A 22500-nucleotide genomic window follows, 5' to 3' on the forward strand; every position below is an offset into this window, starting at 1 on the left:
AATAACCTGCAGATTTGAACTGCAGAAGTAACCACTGATGTCAGCATCTGTTTTAATAGAACTAAGTAGAAATATTCTTTTCTACTCTAAGCACAAGGCTTGAAATTTTTTGGGAGGGGGACAATTATTTAGATTGATCCCATTATGCAACGAGTATTTAATTTATTGACCCTGAAAGGATGAAAGGCAGAGTCGACCTTGGTGGAATTTGAACTCAGAATGTAAAGGCAGATGAAATACTGCTAAGCATTTCACCTGGTGTGTTAACATTTCTGTCAACTCACCACCTTTAAGATAATCTTTTCTACTCTAGGTACAAAGGCTGAAATTTTTGGAGAGGAGGCCAGTCGATTAGATCGATCCCAGTACACAACTGGTACTTAATTTATTGACCCCGAAAGGATGAAAGGCAAAGTGAACCTTGGTGGAATTTGAACTCAGAATGTAACGGCAGACAAAATACCTATTTCTTTACTACCCACAAGGGGCTAAACACAGAGAGGACAAACAGGACAGACAAACGGATTAAGTCAATTATATCGACCCCAATGCGTAACTGGTACTTATTTAATCGACCCCGAAAGGATGAAAAGCAAAGTTGACCTCGGCGGAATTTGAACTCAGAACGTAAAGACAGATGAAATACTGCTAAGCATTTCACCTGGTGTGTTAACATTTCTGTCAACTCACCACCTTTAAGATAATCTTTTCTACTCTAGGTACAAAGGCTGAAATTTTTGGAGAGGGGGCCAGTCGATTAGATCGATCCCAGTACACAACTGGTACTTAATTTATTGACCCCGAAAGGATGAAAGGCAAAGTGAACCTCGGTGGAATTTGAACTCAGAATGTAACGGCAGACAAAATACCTATTTCTTTACTACCCACAAGGGGCTAAACACAGAGAGGACAAACAGGACAGACAAACGGATTAAGTCAATTATATCGACCCCAATGCGTAACTGGTACTTATTTAATCGACCCCGAAAGGATGAAAAGCAAAGTTGACCTCGGCGGAATTTGAACTCAGAACGTAAAGACAGACGAAATACTGCTAAGCATTTCGCCCGACGTGCTAACGATTCTGCCAGCTTGCCGCCTTAACTAAGTAGAAATATTAAACTGGAACAATAACAACGTGGAAACACATTTATTATTGTCACTTCAATACACATCTGGCCAAATTATATGAGACAAGGTTGAAACAGTGTGGTTAAAAACTTCACTCCATAATCACATTGATCTGGGTTTGAGCATAAGATATGTCTTGGGCAAATGTTTTCCACCTTAACCACAGATTGGCCAATGTCTTGACGGAAGAATTCCAGATAGAAACTGTGTGGATGCCTGTTGTGTGTGTGTGTGTGTGTGTGTGGGTGTGTTCGTAAATGTGTGTATGTGTTTGCATGTGTCTGGTGTCAGTGTCTTCTGCTGTAAAACAGTGTATTAAATGGCATCTCTTTATATGAAAAGTTAACTTAGCAATTTGACAAACAGATGTAAATACAATATGTACCAAACTAAGATAAATACTAGGAATAAATATGATTAACCGAAACCTTTGAAACTGATGCCCCAGCATGGCCACAGTCCATGACAGAAACTGGCACAGGAGTAGAAGAACAAGTTTTTCATCATTGAATGAAATGATTCAGTTTAACCACAGTCAACGTAATAATGTGTTTAATACTTGCAGAAATCATGATACAACAAATACCAGTTGTAGACAAAAGTTTTACTGAATCAGACAAACGTGATTTCAATCTATTTTTACATTTAAATTGTCCTCTACTCTGGAGATGTACTTGCCTGGCAAGTGATTTGATCTGAGACTGTGCATTGGAGTTAAAACAATTACTGTATGAAAGAGACATAAGCATTCAAAAACACACAATGAGTGCATTTAATTATTTATAATAATGAACTTATTGCATATAGTATTCAGGTGCACTGCAACTCATCAGGAAAAAGTAGCCAAAAGTGCTTGCACAGTACATAGTGATGCAGAGGAAGTGAACAGTGGCAAAAAAAGGGGTTACATTGGGCACACTGTTGGCATGTTTCAGGAAGCATTGAGGATTTGAAGGACGTCGTGTCCTGACAGCCGACTACCAATGGGTGTAGTTGGATCTTTTCACTTTGACCGGCAGATTTAAAAAATAATTTTTTGTAACTAAACACTTTTAAACTTCGTATACTGGTAGAATATGTCACATAAAACATCATTTTCTCTTGGCGTTCATGAGAAAATTCTGTAGTTTGTAAGCTATTTGTTGTTAAATTTCTCGTATTTCGGAAATTTCAACCAATCAATGACGTCTATTGAGGTGAATACAATTACTGCTGTTGTTTGTCGAAAAGATTCGTGTAGTTTATTTCACGCTTTAGCAATTCTGAGCATAAATAAACGTTTCCGAAAGTCATGGGTACTTTGTTGTTTATTGATTTTGTAAGCAGTCCACGGGTGTTAGACATATGGAATATAAAAAAGGTGACAAAAGTTGTTGAAAGATGGTGGAGCCTTAACGTGTCCATGTCCAAAAAGCAAGACATCCAGAGTAGATACCAAATTAATAAACGTTTAAGTGAAGTTAAACTGTTTGTGCGTTTTTAGAGGGGCTAACATGTGTCTGCCAAACCGTAATTCTTGTATTTATACAATTAACTGTAAAGTTAGACTCAAATTCAGTTTTGATTTTAAGATTTTAACATGTTACTTTGTGGATAGTAGACTAGTATTTGAAACTCTTTAAATTCTTGATCTCAGGCTAGTTGTGGAATATTTTAACTTCACAGAGACGGTCCCTCTAAGATACATAAAATATAAACTGATTTCGCCGTGGAGTAATTAATATTTTATTTCGTTTACGTGAGAAGGGAAATAACCCCCACCATTTCTGTAGGTTAAAAATAAAACTCATTCACCACTTTTAATGCTACGAAGTTCTATGTAGGTGGGACGTAGATGGAGATGTGTGTGTGTGTGTTAAAGGCAGCAGCTGTAGGAAGAAAATGAGAGGCGAATGAGGACAGTTTGGGATAAGAGGAGATGATGGATTTTACTTTTGTTTGTTTCAGTTACTGGACTGTGGCCATGCTGGGGTACTGCATCGAAGAGTTTTTTTAGTCAAATAAATCAACCCCAGAACTTCTTTTATTTTTATGTCTGGTAATTATTCTATCAATCTCTTTTGTCAAACTGCTAAGTTACAGGGGACAGAAACAAATTCAGATTGTCAAGCAGCGAGGGAACAAATATAAACAGACACACACACACAAGATGGGCTCTAAACAGTTTTCATCAATTAAATTCACATGCAAGGCATTGGTCAGCCTGAGGTTATAAAAAAAGACAATTGCCCAAAGTGCCATGAAGTGGAATTGAACCTGAAACCATGTGGTTGCAAAGTGAGCTTATAATCACACACCCATACCAACACCTATGTTTTACTACAGAACAATGATTAACTTTATAGATATTGGCTCATTAATAATAAATAAGCTATGAACAAAAAAGAAGCAAAGGCGGCGAGCTGGCAGAAACGTCAGCATGCTTAGTGGTATTTTGTCCACCGAGGTCGACTTTGCCTTACATCCTTTCGGGGTCGATAAATTAAGTACCAGTTGCATATTGGAATTGATCTAATCAACTGGCCCCCTCCCTGAAAATTTCGGGCCTTGTGCCAAGAGTAGAAAAGAATATATTCTTAAGGCGGTGAGCTGGCAGAAATGTTGGCACACTGGGCCAAATGCTAAGCAATATTTCGTCTGTCTTTACGTTCTGAGTTCAAATTCCGCCAAGGTTGACTTTGCCTTTCATCCTTTCAGGGTCAATAAATTAAGTACCAGTTGCATACCGGGGTTGATTTAATCGACTGGCCCATTCCCACAAAATTTCGGGCCTTGTGCCTAGAGCAGAAAAGAATAAAGAAGAAGCCTCTAATACAGTGACCCTATCTGTTAGATATAGAAGATAAATCTCCCTAGATACACAATGTCTAAAAAGAAGACAGGATGGTCATTGTAGGAAAACATTTGATCATAGGTCTGCTCGATTAGAACAGGTTCGACAGGACGTTTTCCTTTGGTCGTATGATGATTGTTCTGAGGGTCCCAAATGTCTTTCAATGTAAACATCTTGATGACCTTAACGTTCAAAATATCTACTTAGGGACAAGTTACAAAGCAGTCATTTAACTATCCTAAAATATGCAAATTAGAAAACAAAGATTCAAATCACACAAATGTTGGTATTTTAGTAAATAGTTGAGATTTAGTTATTAAAAATGAAAAGGGATACTAAGGGAGGTAACTGTAGTCATCTAACTTCAACTGTATTCTGGATTCAATTAACACGGTGAAACTACGATTACAGGGCCTAACTAAATACTCTACAACGTTTCTTAAGGTTCTGAGTTCAAATCCTGTACATGTATGCTGTGATTTTAACCCTTGCCTCATCTGATTGATCAAATAGTATCAGTTTTTGTCGTGGACATTTAGCTCTAGTTCTCTCTTTTACTTGTTTCAGTCATTTGACTGTGGCCATGCTGGAGCACCGCCTTTAGTCGAGCAAATCGACCCCAGGACTTATTCTTTGTAAGACTAGTATACTTATTCTATCAGTCTTTGTTTACCAAACTGCTAAGTTACGGGGACGTAAACACACCAGCATCGGTTGTCAAGCGATGTTGGGGACACACACACACACACACACACAAACATATACACACACATACATATATATATACACATATATACGACGGGCTTCTTCCAGTTTCCATCTACCAAATCCACTCACAAGGCTTTGGTCGGCCCGAGGCTATAGTAGAAGACATTTGCCCCAGGTGCCACGCAGTGGGACTGAACCCGGAACCATGTGGTTAGTAAGCAATCTACTTACTACACAGCCACTCCTGAGCCTATGCTATCTTAGTGTATATTTTTTAATTGCATTATCCATTCTACACTTTTTTCAAGACAAGCAGGGATTTGAGGGAATTTGGTGGATGGTTTTTATATGTGTGTGTGTGTGTGTGTGTGTAAAAAAAAAGAGAATAGTTTAGGCTAACTTTAACAATTTTATGTGAGTGTGTTTTTGTTATATATATATATGTGGGTTAGTGGTGAGAGTGTGGAACCCACAATCATAAGGCTTGGTTCAATACGCGAATCTGTTGCACATTGTGTTTTTGGATGGTTCATTCCATTTCATGTTGTTCCAGTTCACTCGGCTGAAATAAATACCAGTTGAGTAAGGAGCCAAAGGGGATGTCTGTGTTTGCTTCTGACTATACAGGCACTTAAACCAATTAGCAAAAGTAGGGTACAAGCTACCAAGGGGTCTTTTCTCGCAAGTTATTTGGTGACCTCACAACAAAAAGCACCCAGTGGACTCTGTAAAGTGGTTGGTATTAGGAAGGGCATCTGGCTGTAGAAACCCAGCCAAAGCAGACACTTGTGCTTGATACAAACCCTCAAGTTCATTGGAGTCTGTTGAACCACCCAGTCCATACCAGCATGGAATCATCATTTAACGTCCGTTTTCCATGCTAGTATAGGTTGGACGGTTCGACTGGGGTCTGGAAGCCATGGAGGCTGCACCAGGCTCTAGTCTGATTTGGTAGTGTTTCTACAGCTGGATGCCCTTCCTAACACCAACCACTCCATGAATGTAGTGGGTGCTTTTTATGTGCCACCGGCACAGGGGCCAGACCAGGCTGGCAAACGGCTACAATTGGTTGGTGCTTTTACGTGTCACCGACACGGACGCCAGTCAGGCAGCGCTGGCATCTGCCATGTTTGGAATACAGATGTTAAATGGTGATGATGAAATCATCATTGAATCTGGGGGTTGGAGAAAGGTAATTTTTTTTCTTTTTATCCTTTTGAAATATGGTTGAAACTGTGCAGAGGAATGAACTCTCACAGATGTGCAAGAAGAGTCAATATGAAATAATGATGAATCATGTGCTAGACGTATTTTAAATTTGCTCTTCTTATCGAATCGCAAAAAAAAAATTCTGGAAAATGAATAAATTGATTATATAAATAAATAAATACCAGATATTATACAATTTTATCTCATTTGAGACCAAAACCAAACTAAAAAAAAAAAACTAATAAAATCTTGTAAAATTTAATGATGTAAAAATTTTGAAGTAATATTTTCCAATGGTTTTGGTTCATACAGACATGCCTCTCAAGAAGATATTTCTCTCTCATTAAAAATAATAACAACATGGTGGAAAAGAAAGAAGCATTCTATAGTAGTAGTAGTAGTAGTAGTAGCACAAGTAGTAATCATAGTAGTAGTAGTAGTAGTTATAGCACAAGTAGTAATCGTAGTAGTAGTAGTAGTAGTAATAGCACAAGTAGTAATTGTAGTAGTAGTAGTAATAGCACAAGTAGTAATCATAGTAGTAGTAATTCTTTGAGAGATGCTTCTAGGCTGTAATGGAAATATATTGTACAACAAGCAGTAAAGAATGCTGGATCTGATTAGTACCATTCCAGCTTCTTTTTGCTTTGTGCTTTTTTTTTCTGTTTTTTTTTGGCATTCTCCGTTTTTATTGAAATTATTAATCAATAAAAGATATTAAAAAAAAAAAAATATCTGCCAAAATCAATTCTTCCAAAATTGATTTAGATGACGAAGATAAATACAGGAAAATGTGTTGCAGGATTTGGTCCATTGTCAACTCTATGTCTAAAATTTTGAGATTATATGAGATTTGTTTATGTAATGGACAAAGGTTTTGGTGCAATGGAATCTAGAAAGTGAATTCTTTGCCTTAGGTTGAAATATAGAATAGTTCTTAATTGCTGCAATGCATCAGGTGCAAAGCTAGATTCGAAGAGATTTTTTTCCAAAACCATAACTGCGATTCGATTTTAATTGCCAAAGGGAATCATTTAACAAATATTGTTAGTGTTCTCAGTAAACATGTGGCCGTCTTAATTTTCTTTTCCATTTAATCAGATGTATAAATCTGGATTTAGTTCTTTTCAAAGATATTTTATCATGTTTTGAGATGGAAAAAAAAAAAAAACAAAAAAAAAAACAGTTTCTTATTTCCTACAAATCTACTTAAGCTGTGATATAATCGAAGTCTAACAGATACAGAGAATACAGTTTGAATATAAAATGGCTCCTTCAAGAATTCGAGTTGATATATACAACGTATGATGATGAGAAATAATATATATATATATATATATATATATATATATATATATATATATATATACACAACACACATATATATATACATACACATACACACACACATATATATATATACACACACACACACATATTATATATATACACACATATATATATATACACACACATATATATATACACACATATATATACATAACACACACATATATATACACACATATATATATACATACCACACACATATATATACATATATATATACACACACCACATATACATATATATATACACACACACACAACACACACACACATATTACATACACACACACACACCACATATATACATACACACACACACACACACATATATACATACACACACACACACATATATACATACCACACACACACATATATACATACACACACACACATATACATACACACACACATATATACATACACACACACATTATATATATATTATATATATATATAATAATTCTCTAAATGAGATATAGACAGTCGTGATGGTGTCAAGCCTATCTGGCGACGTTGATGTTCGCCTGGGGCTAAATGCAACAGTAACACCCCCACCACCCTGCCCTGTCCCTAGCCATATTCAGATGGCTTTAGTCCCTTATGTTATGGAGCAGTTACTGTCTATATCTCATTTAGAGAATTATTATTGCTGTCGAACAGATTTTCGAAATCAGCAAATGTATTTTGCTTGAAAATCTATATATAAATATCCTGCAGAGTGAGTTGTTCGTCGAGGAAGCGGGGGCCTACCACACGTTGATGATAGGCAATACACCTTGAAACCTAGGTCCGTGTGTGGTTTCCGCTTCATCGAGGAATTATCTCCCTTTGCAGGATAAAGGACGCCGTGATGGTGTCAAGCCTATCTGGCGACGTTGATGTTCGCCTGGGGCTAAATGCAACAGTAACACCCCCACCACCCTGCCCTGTCCCTAGCCATATTCAGATGGCTTTAGTCCCTTATGTTATATATATATATATATATAGATACTCAAAATAAGCAACAAGGATATCCAAACTTTGGATATCCTTGTTGCTTATTTTGATTATAATCACCCCATTTATATGGATAATACCAGACTAAATTCTGGTGCCTTTAACTTAAGAACCATATTCATCTGAATCTATATATGATGTTCCTTGTTTGTATATACATAATGGTATACACACAGGTAGTTTAATCTATAACTTTTGCACAAATGAGTAAATGTTTTATCTGCTACTTTCTGTATTGGAGAAAGCATTTCGGGTTGGCTCAGAACATTCAGAATATTTGTTACTGAGAAGATGAAATCAAGTCAAAACACCTGTGTCTGATAATCCACTGGGATTCTGCTAGAAGTCCCGTATTTGTAACCCACAATTTTTCTTGAAATGTTTCTGTGAGACAAGATATTGCAGCCAGTGCTGCTTGCTGTTATTATTCTCTTAAAACCAAAGAACACACACACGCATACACACACACGCACGCACACACACACAAATGCATTATCAGACTTACTTTATAAAATATTGCTGGCCATCAGCAGTGTAAGCAGTTTCCCAATTTCCAGGTAAAGGGCCAAGATTCGAAGAGCTTCGTGCTTTTTCCAAGGACCGTTGTCGTATCACAGGAACATTGTCTCTGAATGGCGGCAGTGAAGATTTAGAAGATGACATTTCTGAATTACTAGGCAACTTCCGTTTTGTTTCACCTTGATTGCTGTTTCCAAAAAGTAAACTTCCAGCTGACCCTGTGCGCCGAACATGAACTACGTTAGGTTCTTTAGGGGGTTTTGGTGTTCCGTAGTGATTACCTGCAGGTAAAAGAGATCAACAAGTATTAGAAACGGTTTCAGGATGAAAATGTCGATCACATCTTCATGCGTGTGTATTTATATCTTTTATCTTTTACTTGAATCAGTTATTAGACTGCTGCCATGCTGGGGGACCACCCTGAAGGATTTAGCCAAACCATTTGACCCCAGTAAAATTTTTAAAGCCTGGAGCTTATTCAGTCAGTCGTTTTTTGCTCAATTGTGAAATCATGGGGACATAAACAAGCCTATATATATATATATATATATATATATATATATATATATATATAGGCACAGGATTGGCTGTGTGGCAAGTAGCTTCCTTACCAACCACATGGTTCTGGGGTCAGTCCCACTGCGTGCCACTTTGGGCAAGTGTCTTTTACTACTATAGGCTCGAACTGACCAATGCCTTGTGAGTGGATTAGGTAGATGGAAACTCAAAAGAAGCCCGTCATATATATGTATATATATGTGTGTGTGTCTGTGTTTGTCTCCCTAGCATTGCTTGATAACCAATGCTGGTGTGTTTGTGTCCCTATCACTTAGCAGTTCGGCAAAAGAGACCAATAGAATAAGTACTGGGCTTACAAATAATAAGTCCTGTCGTCGATTTGCTCGACTAAAGACGGTGCTCCAGCATGGCTGCAGTCAAATGACTAAAACAAGTAAAAGAATAAAAGATATATATATATATATATATATATATAAATGACAAGCTTCTTTCAGCTTCCATCTACCAAATCCACTCACACAGCTTTGGTTCACCTGAAGCTATAAGAGAAAACATTCTCTCAGAACCAAGTGGTGGGATTGAACCCAAAACCATATTGTTGTGAAGCAAACTTCTTACCACACAACCATACCTAAGCCTATATATATCTATCATTGCAATTATGGAAAAGTGTCGTAAGTCCAAAACGTTGCTTTTTCAGAAAACATAAAAATAGTTTCACCATTCCATAGTAAAACCATTGGACAACATTTAATCAATTTTTGGCTCCCAAGCCTCATTTAACGTTTTATCCCAGGGTCCCAATAAGATATCTTAATTAATTTTGACATGAGTAGCATAACATTTTAACACTATACCAACCCTCTCAGGTGGAGGCACATGGCCTAGTGGTTAGAGCAGCGGATTCGCGGTCAAGGGATTGTGGGTTCGAATCTCAGACTGGGTGATGTGTGTGTTTATGAGCGAAACACCTAAGCTCCACGCGACTCTGGCAGAAGGTAATGATGAACTTCTGCTGACCCTTTCGCCACAACTTTCTCCCACTCTTTCCTCCTGCATCTTGCAGCTCACCTGCAATGGACCGGCATCCCATCCAGGTGGGGAACCTATACGCCAAGGAAACTGGGAAACCAGCCTTATGCTCCACAAGGGGCAAAAAGAATTAAGAAGAAGAAACCTCTCAGAAGAAACCATAGGAAAGAAATTAAACACTGACCTGCTGGTGGGTCGGGTGCATTTCACTAACATACCACCATGACCCACTGGCAGGACACGTAGGAGCCAACATGTTAAAAGAGTAATTTAATCTATATATATAAAGCTGAAGTTGTCTGTGTATGGCAGGTTTGGTAGCCTTCAACTAACACAATCTCTTCCGAGACCCTGTGGTGCAAGTTGACCAAAACTGAGAGTATGATAGAAGAAAGCTTGTTTTTCCTTCCATAGAAGAAAAAATTCAAATCGGACCATGTTAACACCAAAAATTATTTACATCAAAAAAGTACTTTTTTTTCTATGAAAATCCCTTTTTTTAACGATTCTTTTACTGCTGTGTCGCCATTTATCGGTGTATTTTAACTGGAAAAATGTTCACTTAAAGAGAATAACAAGCTAAATAATGCAAAATTTTTACTTTTCAAAAATTTAAATTCTAAAGGGTCGACACAAACCCGAGCAACGCCGGGCTATATTGCTAGTGTAAGATATACACAACCTATGAATTTGTTAAAAAGAATGCTTCATAATTTTTCTCAGTACATGTGTACTGAGTTGCAATCTGCTCATAAAACTAAAGAGTTTCTGCTAATCAGAACATAACCACTCCCACAGTGGGTTATAACAGAAAATGTATCTTCTCTGTGAGCATTTCACTAATTAAATGGAATTAGATAAGACCAACTGATATCTTTGAAAGTAAATATTGTATTATCAAATATTCTGTTATCAAATTATTTGGTGATCTCATTGTCAGCAAAGATTTTGACAGGATGTGTTTGCTGAAGAAAAATCCTACACATGTTTGCATGTATTTCATTATATGCGTGTGTGTGTGTGTTTATGTGTGTATTTAGGCAAGTAGCCATATCTCTGTATGCGTGTTTTGTGTTATCAGGAGATGGGAAATTTTTTTAGTACCATTTATGCCCCATTACACATGTTTCGTTTGCTAACAGGAGTTAGAAAAATTGTACATGTTGGAGAAAACATGTAAGTTATCTCCTATTAAAAAGTTGTTAGTTGTTGGAGCACTGCATCTTTCAAAACTTCCATGCTTCCTGAGATTCGCCAACACTACACCTGATTTTCTCCCCTCCATACACACGCAAGCATGTATCTGACTCATACATTGTTCACTTTCCAGACATTTGTACATTACTGCATATGCTTTATACACACTTTTGACAAGTTGTGGTGCACCTGAGCACTGTATACAAGAATTTCATTATTATTATTATTATTATTATTATTATTTGATGCAAAGGTGAATAAATGGTGAATAAATAATTCCAAAAAATTTTTCGAATCTCCTGTTTTGATAACCTTCTCCCACCCCCTTGTATTTTTCTTGCTGCCTTTTTAGGAATATGAATTGACTAGGAGGAGAGGATACCCAGTCCCCTGGCTCATGCCACTTTTTGTCACACCTTATGCCATGCAGGGAATACGGCAACTGCATTCTACCGTCCCCTCATCACAATTCGCAGGGGGGTTTGCTAGTTAACCCATAGCTGGGACCCTTACAGGTACTACCACTCTGGGCCAGTGTTCAGCAAGCTGTTCTGTAGGTTGGGTCACGTGGAACCCTTGTCATCGCAGCCGACAGAGAGCCAATATGTATACATATGTGTATATGAGCACTCAGCCATTTCATGTGTGTATGTATATGCGTGTGTGTGTGCATGCATGAGGCTAAGTCATTTGACTGCAGCCATGCTGGAGCACTACCTTTAGTTGAACAAATCAACCCCAAGACTTATTCTTTATAAGCTTGGTTCTTATTCTATTGGTCTCTTTTGCTGAACTGCTACATGACGGGGATCATAAACACACCAACATCAGTTGTCAAGCGATGGTGAGGAGACAAACAGACACATAACACACACACACACACACACACACATATATATATATATATATATATATATATATACATATATACGACAGGCTTCTTTCAGATTTCATCAACCAAATCTACTCACAAGGCTTTGGTCAGCCCGAGGCTATAGTAGAAGACACTTGCCCAAGGTGGCATGCAGTGAGATTGAACCCGGAACTATGTGGTTGGGAAGCAAGCTTCTTACCATGCTGCACCTATATATGCATGTACATATGCATATTCAATTACATCCTGTGCATATTTACATTATGGTTGTTGCGTAATTGCAGCTAATGTTCCTTATTGCAGCAACTGCAAGTCAGCTTCCAAACTATCTTGAATCACTCCATACGCATTCACACACAGATACATACATGCACATGCATACACACATACATACACATGCAGATACATGTCCTCAATGACACACATGCACACAAAGTTATTCACACACACACACACATATATATATATATATATATACATATATACGACAGGCTTCTTTCAGATTTCATCAACCAAATCTACTCACAAGGCTTTGGTCAGCCCGAGGCTATAGTAGAAGACACTTGCCCAGGTGGCATGCAGTGAGATTGAACCCGGAACTATGTGGTTGGGAAGCAAGCTTCTTACCATGCTGCACCTATATATGCATGTACATATGCATATTCAATTACATCCTGTGCATATTTACATTATGGTTGTTGCGTAATTGCAGCTAATGTTCCTTATTGCAGCAACTGCAAGTCAGCTTCCAAACTATCTTGAATCCCTCCATACGCATTCACACACAGATACATACATGCACATGCATACACACATACATACACATGCAGATACATGTCCTCAATGACACACATGCACACAAAGTTATTCACACACACACACACACATATATATATATATACGGAGATGTGTACTTGCATACACATGAAAATGCACATACACACACACACATTTGCATATACACAAGCATATATACACATGCATACACACATACATACACACACGTGCAGATGCATGTCCTCAATGACACACATGCACACATGCATATATATATATAAATACAGACACATATTTGAAAGCACATGCACACATGCAAACACACACATATATGGAGATGTGTACTTGCATACACATATGAAAATGCACACACACACACACATTTGCATATACACATGCATACACACATACATACACACAAATGCAGATACATGTCCTCAATGACACACATGCACACAAAAACACACACACATACACATATATATAGTGATGCACGCACATGTGCATATATACATATAAATACAGACACACATCTACACATTTGCATATATACACACATATGCAGATACACACATATATGGAGGTGTATGCACATACATACATGTATATACATAGATGCAGAGATGCACTTTTCTATGTACACACACACACATTGTCAAACAAAAGGAAAGGGAAGAAGTTGAAAACGAGAAGAACGTAGGATTATTCCATTTAAATGTCATTATTGGCAATGTGGGTGGAGGCAGTGACGGTGGTGGTGGTGGTGGTGGTGGTGGTGGTGGTAGAGGTTGTGGTGGAGAATAAATTGACAAAAGAATGGAAAGTTGAAACCAACAAAAACAAGAACAACAACCCCAATGAAGAATTAGACACTCCTATAGAACGGATACAGTATTGTTGTTGTGAGAGAGAGAGGGAGGAGTGAGGAGGAGGGAGAACATTGTTGCAATGTAATTAATTAATAGTTTCTATTTTTTAATGGGAAATGCTTAATGAATAAAGTCAATGATCCAGTTTGGGTTCTCATTTGTGTGTGGTTGTTGTTGTTGTTGGTGGTGGTATTTTAAGCCCAGAACAGTCTTGACAGGAACAGATTTAAATCATCAAAGGCCTTCCAGCCATGACCAGCATGTCTTTTATTTCGACATGTTGCATTCTAGAGCTACATTATCTGGTGTGTTCCCTTATTTAAAAAAAAAATTTTTTTCAGAAAATAGGGTGCAATTTGTTTGCAGAAGGTCAGACAACTATGCAGAAGTTCATCGGCTGCTTTTTCTAGTGAATGAAGTAACTATGCAGAAGCTCTATCTTTGGTTGTTGTTTAGCAGACTTATGACCAAAGATATTCCAACCATGACCATCCTGTCTCTTATTCAGATATCTTATAATCGAAGACTACATTATCCATTGTATACCTTTCCTTTTTACATCCCAAACAGTAAGATATGATTTCAGTGAGATTTAGCTGCTATATCTAGTATATTGGAGAACCACATATAGGCTCCCTCATCATCATGATCATTTACCGTTCTTGTTTTTTTTCCAGGTTGGTAAGGGTTGGATGGTTTGGTAAAAGCTTATGAACCAGAGGATTGCATCAAGCTCCAATGTCTGCTTTGGCATGGCTTCTACAGCTGGATACCCTTCCTAATGCCAACCATTTTACAGAGTCTACTGAATACCTTTAGCATAGCACCAGCACCAATTAACTCACATGACAAGACACTTCAAGGTTTAGTCCCACTATATGGCACCTTGGGCAAGTGTCTTCTCCTAAAGCCCTGTGATGATCAAAGCCTTGTGAGTGGATTTGGTTGATGGAAACTAAAAAAGCCTGTTAATATGTGTGTGCCTTTGTGAATGTGTTTGTCCCCACACCACTGCTTGACAACCAGTGTTGGTGTGTTTACATCGCTGTAACTTAGCAGTTTGGCAAAAGAGACTGATAAAATAAGTACCAGGATTAAAAACAAAAACGGTTAGTCCTGGGGTCGATGCATTCACCTAAAAATTCTTCAAGGTGGTACCCAATATGGCCACAGTCTAATGAATGAGATGAGTAAAAGATAAAAGACAAACGAACCCCCGAAAGGATGAAAGGTGAAGCAGATCTCAGCAGGATTTAAACCCAGAACATAGAGAACTGAAAGAAATACCACAGCATTTTATCCAAAACTCTGATGATAGTTCCAAGAATAACAGCAATTGTTCTTTTATTCTTTTACTTCTTTAAGTCATTTGATTGCAGCCATACTGGAGCACTACCTTTAGTTGAACAAATCGGTTCCAGGACTTATTTTTTGCAAACCTAGTACTTATTCTATTGGTCTCTTTTGCTGAATCACTAAGTTACAGAGACGTAAACACACCAACATCGGTTGTCAAGCAGTGGTGGGAGGACAAATACAGATACAAACATACACACACACACACTTATACGACGGGCTTCTTTCAATTTCCATCTACCAATCCACTCACAAGGCTTTGGTCAACCCGAGGACATATATATAGCTGAAGACATTTGCCCAAGGTGCCACACAGTGGGACTGAACCCAGAACCATGTGGTTGGTAAGCAAGCTACTTACCACATAAAAATTACAAATTTTCACAGCATGGAGCTAAATCATTTAAATTTGCAGTGAAACTATTTCCAGTTATAATGTTAGTACAGTTGAAAGGAAACTGCTCTGTGAATAAGGTTAGAAGCTTTTAGTACCATAAAGTTACCCCAAGGGGCTGTGAAAGGAGATGTAGGAAGCTTTATGGATATTGCATTATCTTAATTAAAAATTCTTTACCTTAATTATTTTTCTCCTACAAGTGAAGAATTGGAGAACTGCACTCTAAAGACAGTTTGCAGCGTTAATATCTCCATATGTATTGTGCAATCATTTAGAAAAGTGAATTAAAAGAACGTGTGTGTGTATATGTATGAATACATACATATACATACATACATACATACATATATATATATAAAGGATGTGTTATAACACTATTCCACATATACAAAAACAGCCATACCAACAATGCAACATACTTCCATCATCAGCTGCTCCACGGATATCATTATGGTTTATATATTATATATAGATATAGAACAGAATATAGAATATACAGAATATATATATGGAATAGTTTTATAACACATCCATTTTATATATATATATAAAATGGATGAGTTATAAAACTATTCCACACATAGAATAACAACCATGCCAACAATCCAACATATGTCCATCATCAGCTGCCCCACGGATATCATTATGGTTTCGACACCTGGGCAGTGCCATTCAACCAGGTAGTGTCAACAGCACTAAAAGAAGTGTTGTTTGGAAACAAACATACTAAAAAAACTACAACTTTCAAACACATTTATCCTGTGTACAACAGTATTCAATCTAAATATATGCAGGATTGAACACTGATTTTAAAATTAAACTACAAGAAACATATAAATCTATGTACATCTGTATCGGTATTAATAGTACACCTACAATAACTAAATTATATACTAAATAGCGACCAATCTTTAAGTCCATGCAAATAATAATCTTACCGTCTTCCATAGTTACTAAAGCACATACACTCATATATATATATATATCTATATATATATAAATACAAAATGGGACAAGAATGCAAAACATCCGGACAACTAGGTGATACAAAAGGGACAACAAAACATCCAGATAGACCATACAAAAAAAAAACAAGAACGGGTCATTCGAAGCTTTCTATCCTCAGTCAAGAACCGGATCATCCTTGCAATTTCGACGTTCTCTTAATATGTAAGTACACATTTTATATATATATACATATATATATATATATATATATATATATATATATGTATTAACAAAACCACACACACATATATCATCATCATCATTTAACAACCATTTTCCATGCTGGCATGGGTTGGATGGTTTGAGGGGAGTTGGGAAGGCTGGGAGCCATACCGGGCTCCAATGGCTCTTTGGTGTGATTTCTATATCTGGATGCCCTTCCTAATGCCAACCACTTTACAGAGTGTGCTAAATGCTTTTATGTGGCAGCAGCACTTTTTATGTGACACCAAGTACATACATACACATATGTATGCACACACATACACATATGTGTGTGTAACTACTCCACACACACAGTTGTATACAAATGTATGTCTATGCATGTAGGCAACCATGAAGTAATGAGTGTAGATGAACAGATTTCAGTATAGCAAAAGCTTCTTATTTTTTTACTACCCACATGGGGCTACACACAGAGGGGACAAACAAGGACAGACAAATGGATTATGTTGATTATATCGACCCCAGTGCATAACTGGTACTTATTCCCAAAAGGATGAAAGGCAAAATTGACCTCGGCGGAATTTGAACTCAGAATGTAGCGGCAGGCGAAATGTTTCTGGCATGCTAATGTTTCTGCCAGCTCGCTGCCTTCTTACCATGCAGCCACACCAGTGCCTATGCTTAAATGACAATAATATCCTTTCTTTACTTGTTATATTTTTTAACAAACATGTCAACTCATGCCAGCATGTAAAATGGACATTAGATAATGACGATGGTGGTGATGATATAGAATGTTGGAAACTACTCAAACCTTTTAAATATAAATGGTTTTGTAGCAAGTCATATTAGCACTACATTGTGATGGTAGCTTAATTTAGTCGTTTTGTGTAAACTAACCTTCTGGCCACGGAAGGATACATGCGGCCCGGGCAGAAAAGTGTGAGCTTTAAAAAGAAAGGCCAGTAGTTGAATAGACTGGACATCATAAGCAGGTTAGATGAGCTTTGGTCTGGCAGCACCTTGATCAGAAATTAGCACTCATCAATGGAAGGACTTCTACATTAATACACTGATTTTTTTTTTCAAATCATGGGAATACACTAAGGGATGAGCATTTGTTTACTGCTCCCAATTGAGGGGAAGGCTAATATCCACGATACACAGACTGAACAATTACTAATGAATGAACACTTGATTCCTTCCTGATTATTGGGAAGGCTTACCTGCAAAGCTCCGGTAATATCTTGATTGCACCAGAATAAATTCTCAGGTTTGTTAACCAAAATGGAACACTGTCTCCTGATATTTTGTTGTGCTTTTTAAGCAAACATATATTTAAATGTTACTAGCCTTCTGACAAGCACTCATTCAAATAGGTACCCCACATTAACCAACATATCCTTTGCCACAGTTTCAAAATCTGGGCACAATGCCACTAATTATGAGGGGAGGCAATTAATCAATACCATCTGACTGGTACTTAATTTTATCAACCCTGGAAGATTAAAAAATGAAGTTGATTTTGACAGGATTTGAACTCAGAATGTAAACAGTTGGAACAATCCCCAAAGCTTTTTTTTCCTCTAACATTTTAATGATTTTGCCAACTTTTTAATATGATTTTGCCATCATTTTTTGATAATATAAATAATACTTAGTATTGTCACTGTTCTACATTCACGTTTCCATAATCTTAGTTAAAATAAAAATTATAAATATGCCTTATAAATACAAGCACAAAACAGAGTCACTTTATAGTTGTTTGATCTGCGAGAAAAAGCAGTCAAATATCCATTGAATTATGCACTACCATCTTAACTCTTTTGTTAGCATATTTCTGTTGAAATACATAACTTATGTTTTAAATAATTTTGAAGATAACAAAGGATTTATTCATATTTCATATAACATATTTCAATGAATTTTTCATGAATGGTTTTCACTTAGATCACTTTAAAACAGTTTATATCACAGAAACAGGGGCCATCTCAAGCACACTTGTAGTGAAAGGGTCAAACAAGGAAAGAGCACATCACAAAATGTAGTCTCAGATATCTTTAAAAGACATCACAGATGGGATGTCTTCAATCAGAGATCTATTTCAGTGGTCCTAAACCAGAGTCCATTTCAAATTTCTGAGGATCCGTGCTAGCAAAATAGTAAATTGGAGATCCACAGTAGTATATTAAGGGACCATGATAAGGGTCCATTATAAAGTTTCACTTTAGATGTATTTATTGCAAGAAACACCGAGGTTTCTTGCTCTGACATTTTACATAGTTAAACCTACACAAGTTCATCATCAACATCATTTAATGTCCGCTTTCCATGCTAGCATGGATTGGACGATTTTGACTGAGGGCTGGCGAACCAGATGGCTGCACCAGGCTCCAATCTTGATTTGGCAGAGTTTCTACAGCTGGATGCCCTTCTTAATGCTAACCACTCCGAGAGTGTAGTGGATGCTTTTTACATGCCAGTCAGGCAGTACTGGCAATGACCTCGCTCGAATCTTTTTACACATGCCACCAGCACAGGTGCCAGTAAGGCGACGTTGGTAACGATCAAGCTCAAATGGTGCTCTTTTACATGCCATCGGCATGGAAGCCGGTTGGCTGCTCTGGCAACGATCATGCTCAGATGGTGCTCTTGGCACCCTACTAGCACAGACACAAGTGCCAGTAAGGGCGATGCTGGTAACGATCACACTCGAATGATGTGTGAAAAACGAAATTGGAATTTCCAAAGAAGTATATCAAAAATTTGTTTTTACACATTAAAATGGCTATGGTCGACCAGAATAAAATAGTAATCAAAGGGGTCCATAGATAAAAAAAATGGTTGTGAAGCATTATGTTTGGCCTGAGCTAAACTGAAGCTGAACAGCAACAAAAGCAACCACCACAATAACAGCAAAACCCACAGTGGCAGAACATAACTGAAATGTAACAGACAGAATCTGAGATAAGCATCATATTTTGTCAAAGAATTTTTCATCAGAAGAACACATCTAAAACCCTCTAATGCTGCAGTATAGCACTAGGGGAAAACTTAATTAATAATGGATATACAATCGATCAAATATAAATACATCCAACAACAGTAAATACAAAAAAGAAAAAAAATGTATAAATAACAGAAATAAATTCAGATAACAGACACAGAGTCTACAAGAAAAAAATCAAATGATCATCCATTATAAAAGATTTAAGAAGGATGACTAACAACAAGAACAACAGTAATTGTTTCTAATTTAGGCACAAAGCCAATGAATTCTGAGGGGAAGTGTTAAGTCAATGACATCAGTTCTCTCTACCAGATCGATACTTTATTTTGTCAACCCTGAAAGGATGAAATGCAAAGTTGATTTTGAACTCAGAGCATTAAGAACTACCACAAAAAATTTTTTCCTAATACCCTGGTGATTCTGCCAATCTGATACCCTTATATCATCATCCTCATAATAATAATAAGGAAACCCCAAAATGGCAGAAATTCAAAAGATAGTGCTCATGGGAACTGCTCATATCCTACGCAAAATACTCTCTATGTAATCTCAAGGTTTAAAACAAACATAATTTTCGGTTTTTTTTTTTAGACATTCACTAGTACAACACCAAAAAAACCCCAAATATATGGCACACTAGGCATAATAACAACGTGAACTTCCAACCTGTTGTCTCTTGAGGTCTCTGGGTGAGACTTGGAGCCAACTTGTACAAATATAAAGCAAAAGTCAAACAGAATAATAATAATAATAAATGCCCTGATGCTGTACCAGGCTTTGGCTCTCGTGGCTTCCGACCTTAACTGATTGGAAGTGTTATCATATACATTGTTTTGTCTTGGTATAAAAGATGGGCTACAGCAAATATTCTGCTCAATACCACAGATTTGCTTGTCAGTTGTTTGACCATAACCAGTTGACCTTAGTGGCTGACGATATGTGCATCTCTGATTACGAGCAGAAGTAGTAGGGGAGCATCATAGCCATGTGTTGAGAGGGATTCTTTGGGAGTTTGAATAATTCACCTTTGGAAACATGGGTGGTTCGTTCAACAGCCTTAAACAACCCGTATTCAGGAACCTTTTGAGCAGGATGGGTTACTCGACCAGAAGAAAATTCTAACTGGGCCCCACCTGCAAGGTCATGTGCTGTTTATCTTGATATGAGATTACCATGTCGTGCACATATGGTTGTGATGCATGTGCCTAGTGTACCCTTATCAGACAGGTAGTCATGATGGGTATACTGGGCTTTGTATATTTTTTACATCAGTGTCAGTTTGATGGCATGCACTGCACTCTCACTCAATAATAATAATATTATGAATGAAGTGTCACTAAGCATTTGTACTGGCATGCTAGCAATTCTGCTAGCTCGCCACCTCAGTAGTAGTAGTAGTAGTAGTAGTAGTAGTAGTAGTAATCATAATAATAATAATAATAATAATAATAATAATCCATTCTACTAAAAGCACAAGGCCTGAAATTCTGTGGAGAGAGGAATAGTCAGCTACATCAACACTAGTGCTCAACTGGTACTTATTTCATCAACCCCAAAAGGATGAAAGGCAAAGTCGACCTTGGAAGAATTCAAACTCAGAATATCGAGATGGACGAAAAGCTACTGAGCATTTTGCTTGGTATTCTAACAATTCTGCCAGCCTATAATAATAATAATAATAATAATAATAATAATATAATAATACTCAGGGCTGTGAGGTCGGAGTCGGAAACAATTAAGGGGTAGCTGGAGTCAGTAAAACTATACCGACTGATTCCGACTCACAATATTTCTATTCTTTAATATAATAAACCAGTTATAACATATAAGCCTACTCAAAGTACAAGAATATGCTTTATGAGAGATGTAGACCACAATTACTTAATTACATAAAGGGGAGTCGGAGGTGCCAATAGTAGAGGAGTCGAAGCTGGAGTTGAATTTTTTTGTTTCGACTCCACAGCCCTGATAATAATAGTTTCTGAAGCCAGCAATTTTGAAGGCCGGGACTCACTTGATTACATCAGCATCGGTACTTAACTGGTACTTAATTTTCTAGACCCAGGAAAAAGATCAAAGTTAAAATTGACAGCAGCATGATTTGAACTCAGAATGTAGATTGAAAACAATAGTAAATAACTTATCGATTGATCTGAACAGGAGGAGGAGGAGGGGGTGGTGGAAGAGGAGGAGGAGGTAGCAGCAACATCAACATGAATATAACAACATATCAATCCATCCAGAAAGACAAATTAGATTTGTATATTGTAAAATTCTCAAAACTAGAACATCTTCCTTCAAATAACAACAATAATGGCGATGATGATGATGGTGGTGGTGGTGGTAATGGTATCAAAAACAGCACTCAGACAATACAGTAAGCAACACCATAGTTTGTAACACAGCCAGCACTAAAATACAAGAAAGCAACAACAAGCGTACTGAGCTTCAGTTACTACCAAGAAAACCCAGGCATAAACAACCAACAGAGTTTATGAATTTATTTGCCTCAATCATAGTTGCCAACATCACAGATCAGTGAAACAGA

The 22500-nt window shown here is 37.3% G+C and overlaps 1 protein-coding gene and 2 long non-coding RNA genes across 13 annotated transcripts in view; 2 read left to right on the forward strand and 1 right to left on the reverse strand.

The window, feature by feature from the left end:
- Window positions 1-22500, reverse strand: part of LOC115211129 (membrane-associated guanylate kinase, WW and PDZ domain-containing protein 1) — a 777470-nt gene that overhangs the window by 428352 nt on the left and 326618 nt on the right. For all 10 annotated transcript variants that reach the window (XM_036501925.1, XM_036501922.1, XM_036501921.1 and 7 more), the window contains one exon: window positions 8735-9029. In XM_036501925.1, the coding sequence (XP_036357818.1) occupies window positions 8735-9029 (295 nt within the window). The remainder of the gene's footprint in view (window positions 1-8734; window positions 9030-22500) is intronic.
- LOC118762900 overlaps window positions 1-22500 on the forward strand; it is a 57288-nt gene that overhangs the window by 9090 nt on the left and 25698 nt on the right. The window contains exon 3 of one of the 2 annotated variants that reach the window (XR_004998650.1): window positions 3079-3118. The exons of the other annotated variant lie outside the window; for it this stretch is intronic. This is a non-coding gene — a long non-coding RNA (uncharacterized LOC118762900). Of the gene's footprint in view, window positions 1-3078; window positions 3119-22500 lie in introns of those variants that run through there. 2 annotated transcript variants of the gene reach the window in all.
- LOC118762901 overlaps window positions 14058-22500 on the forward strand; it is a 28837-nt gene continuing 20394 nt past the window's right edge. Inside the window, exons 1-2 of the long non-coding RNA XR_004998652.1 lie at window positions 14058-14068; window positions 22113-22127. This is a non-coding gene — a long non-coding RNA (uncharacterized LOC118762901). The remainder of the gene's footprint in view (window positions 14069-22112; window positions 22128-22500) is intronic.

Source organism: Octopus sinensis, linkage group LG4, assembly GCF_006345805.1.
Source record: "Octopus sinensis linkage group LG4, ASM634580v1, whole genome shotgun sequence".
NCBI classification, from domain to species: domain Eukaryota; kingdom Metazoa; phylum Mollusca; class Cephalopoda; order Octopoda; family Octopodidae; genus Octopus; species Octopus sinensis.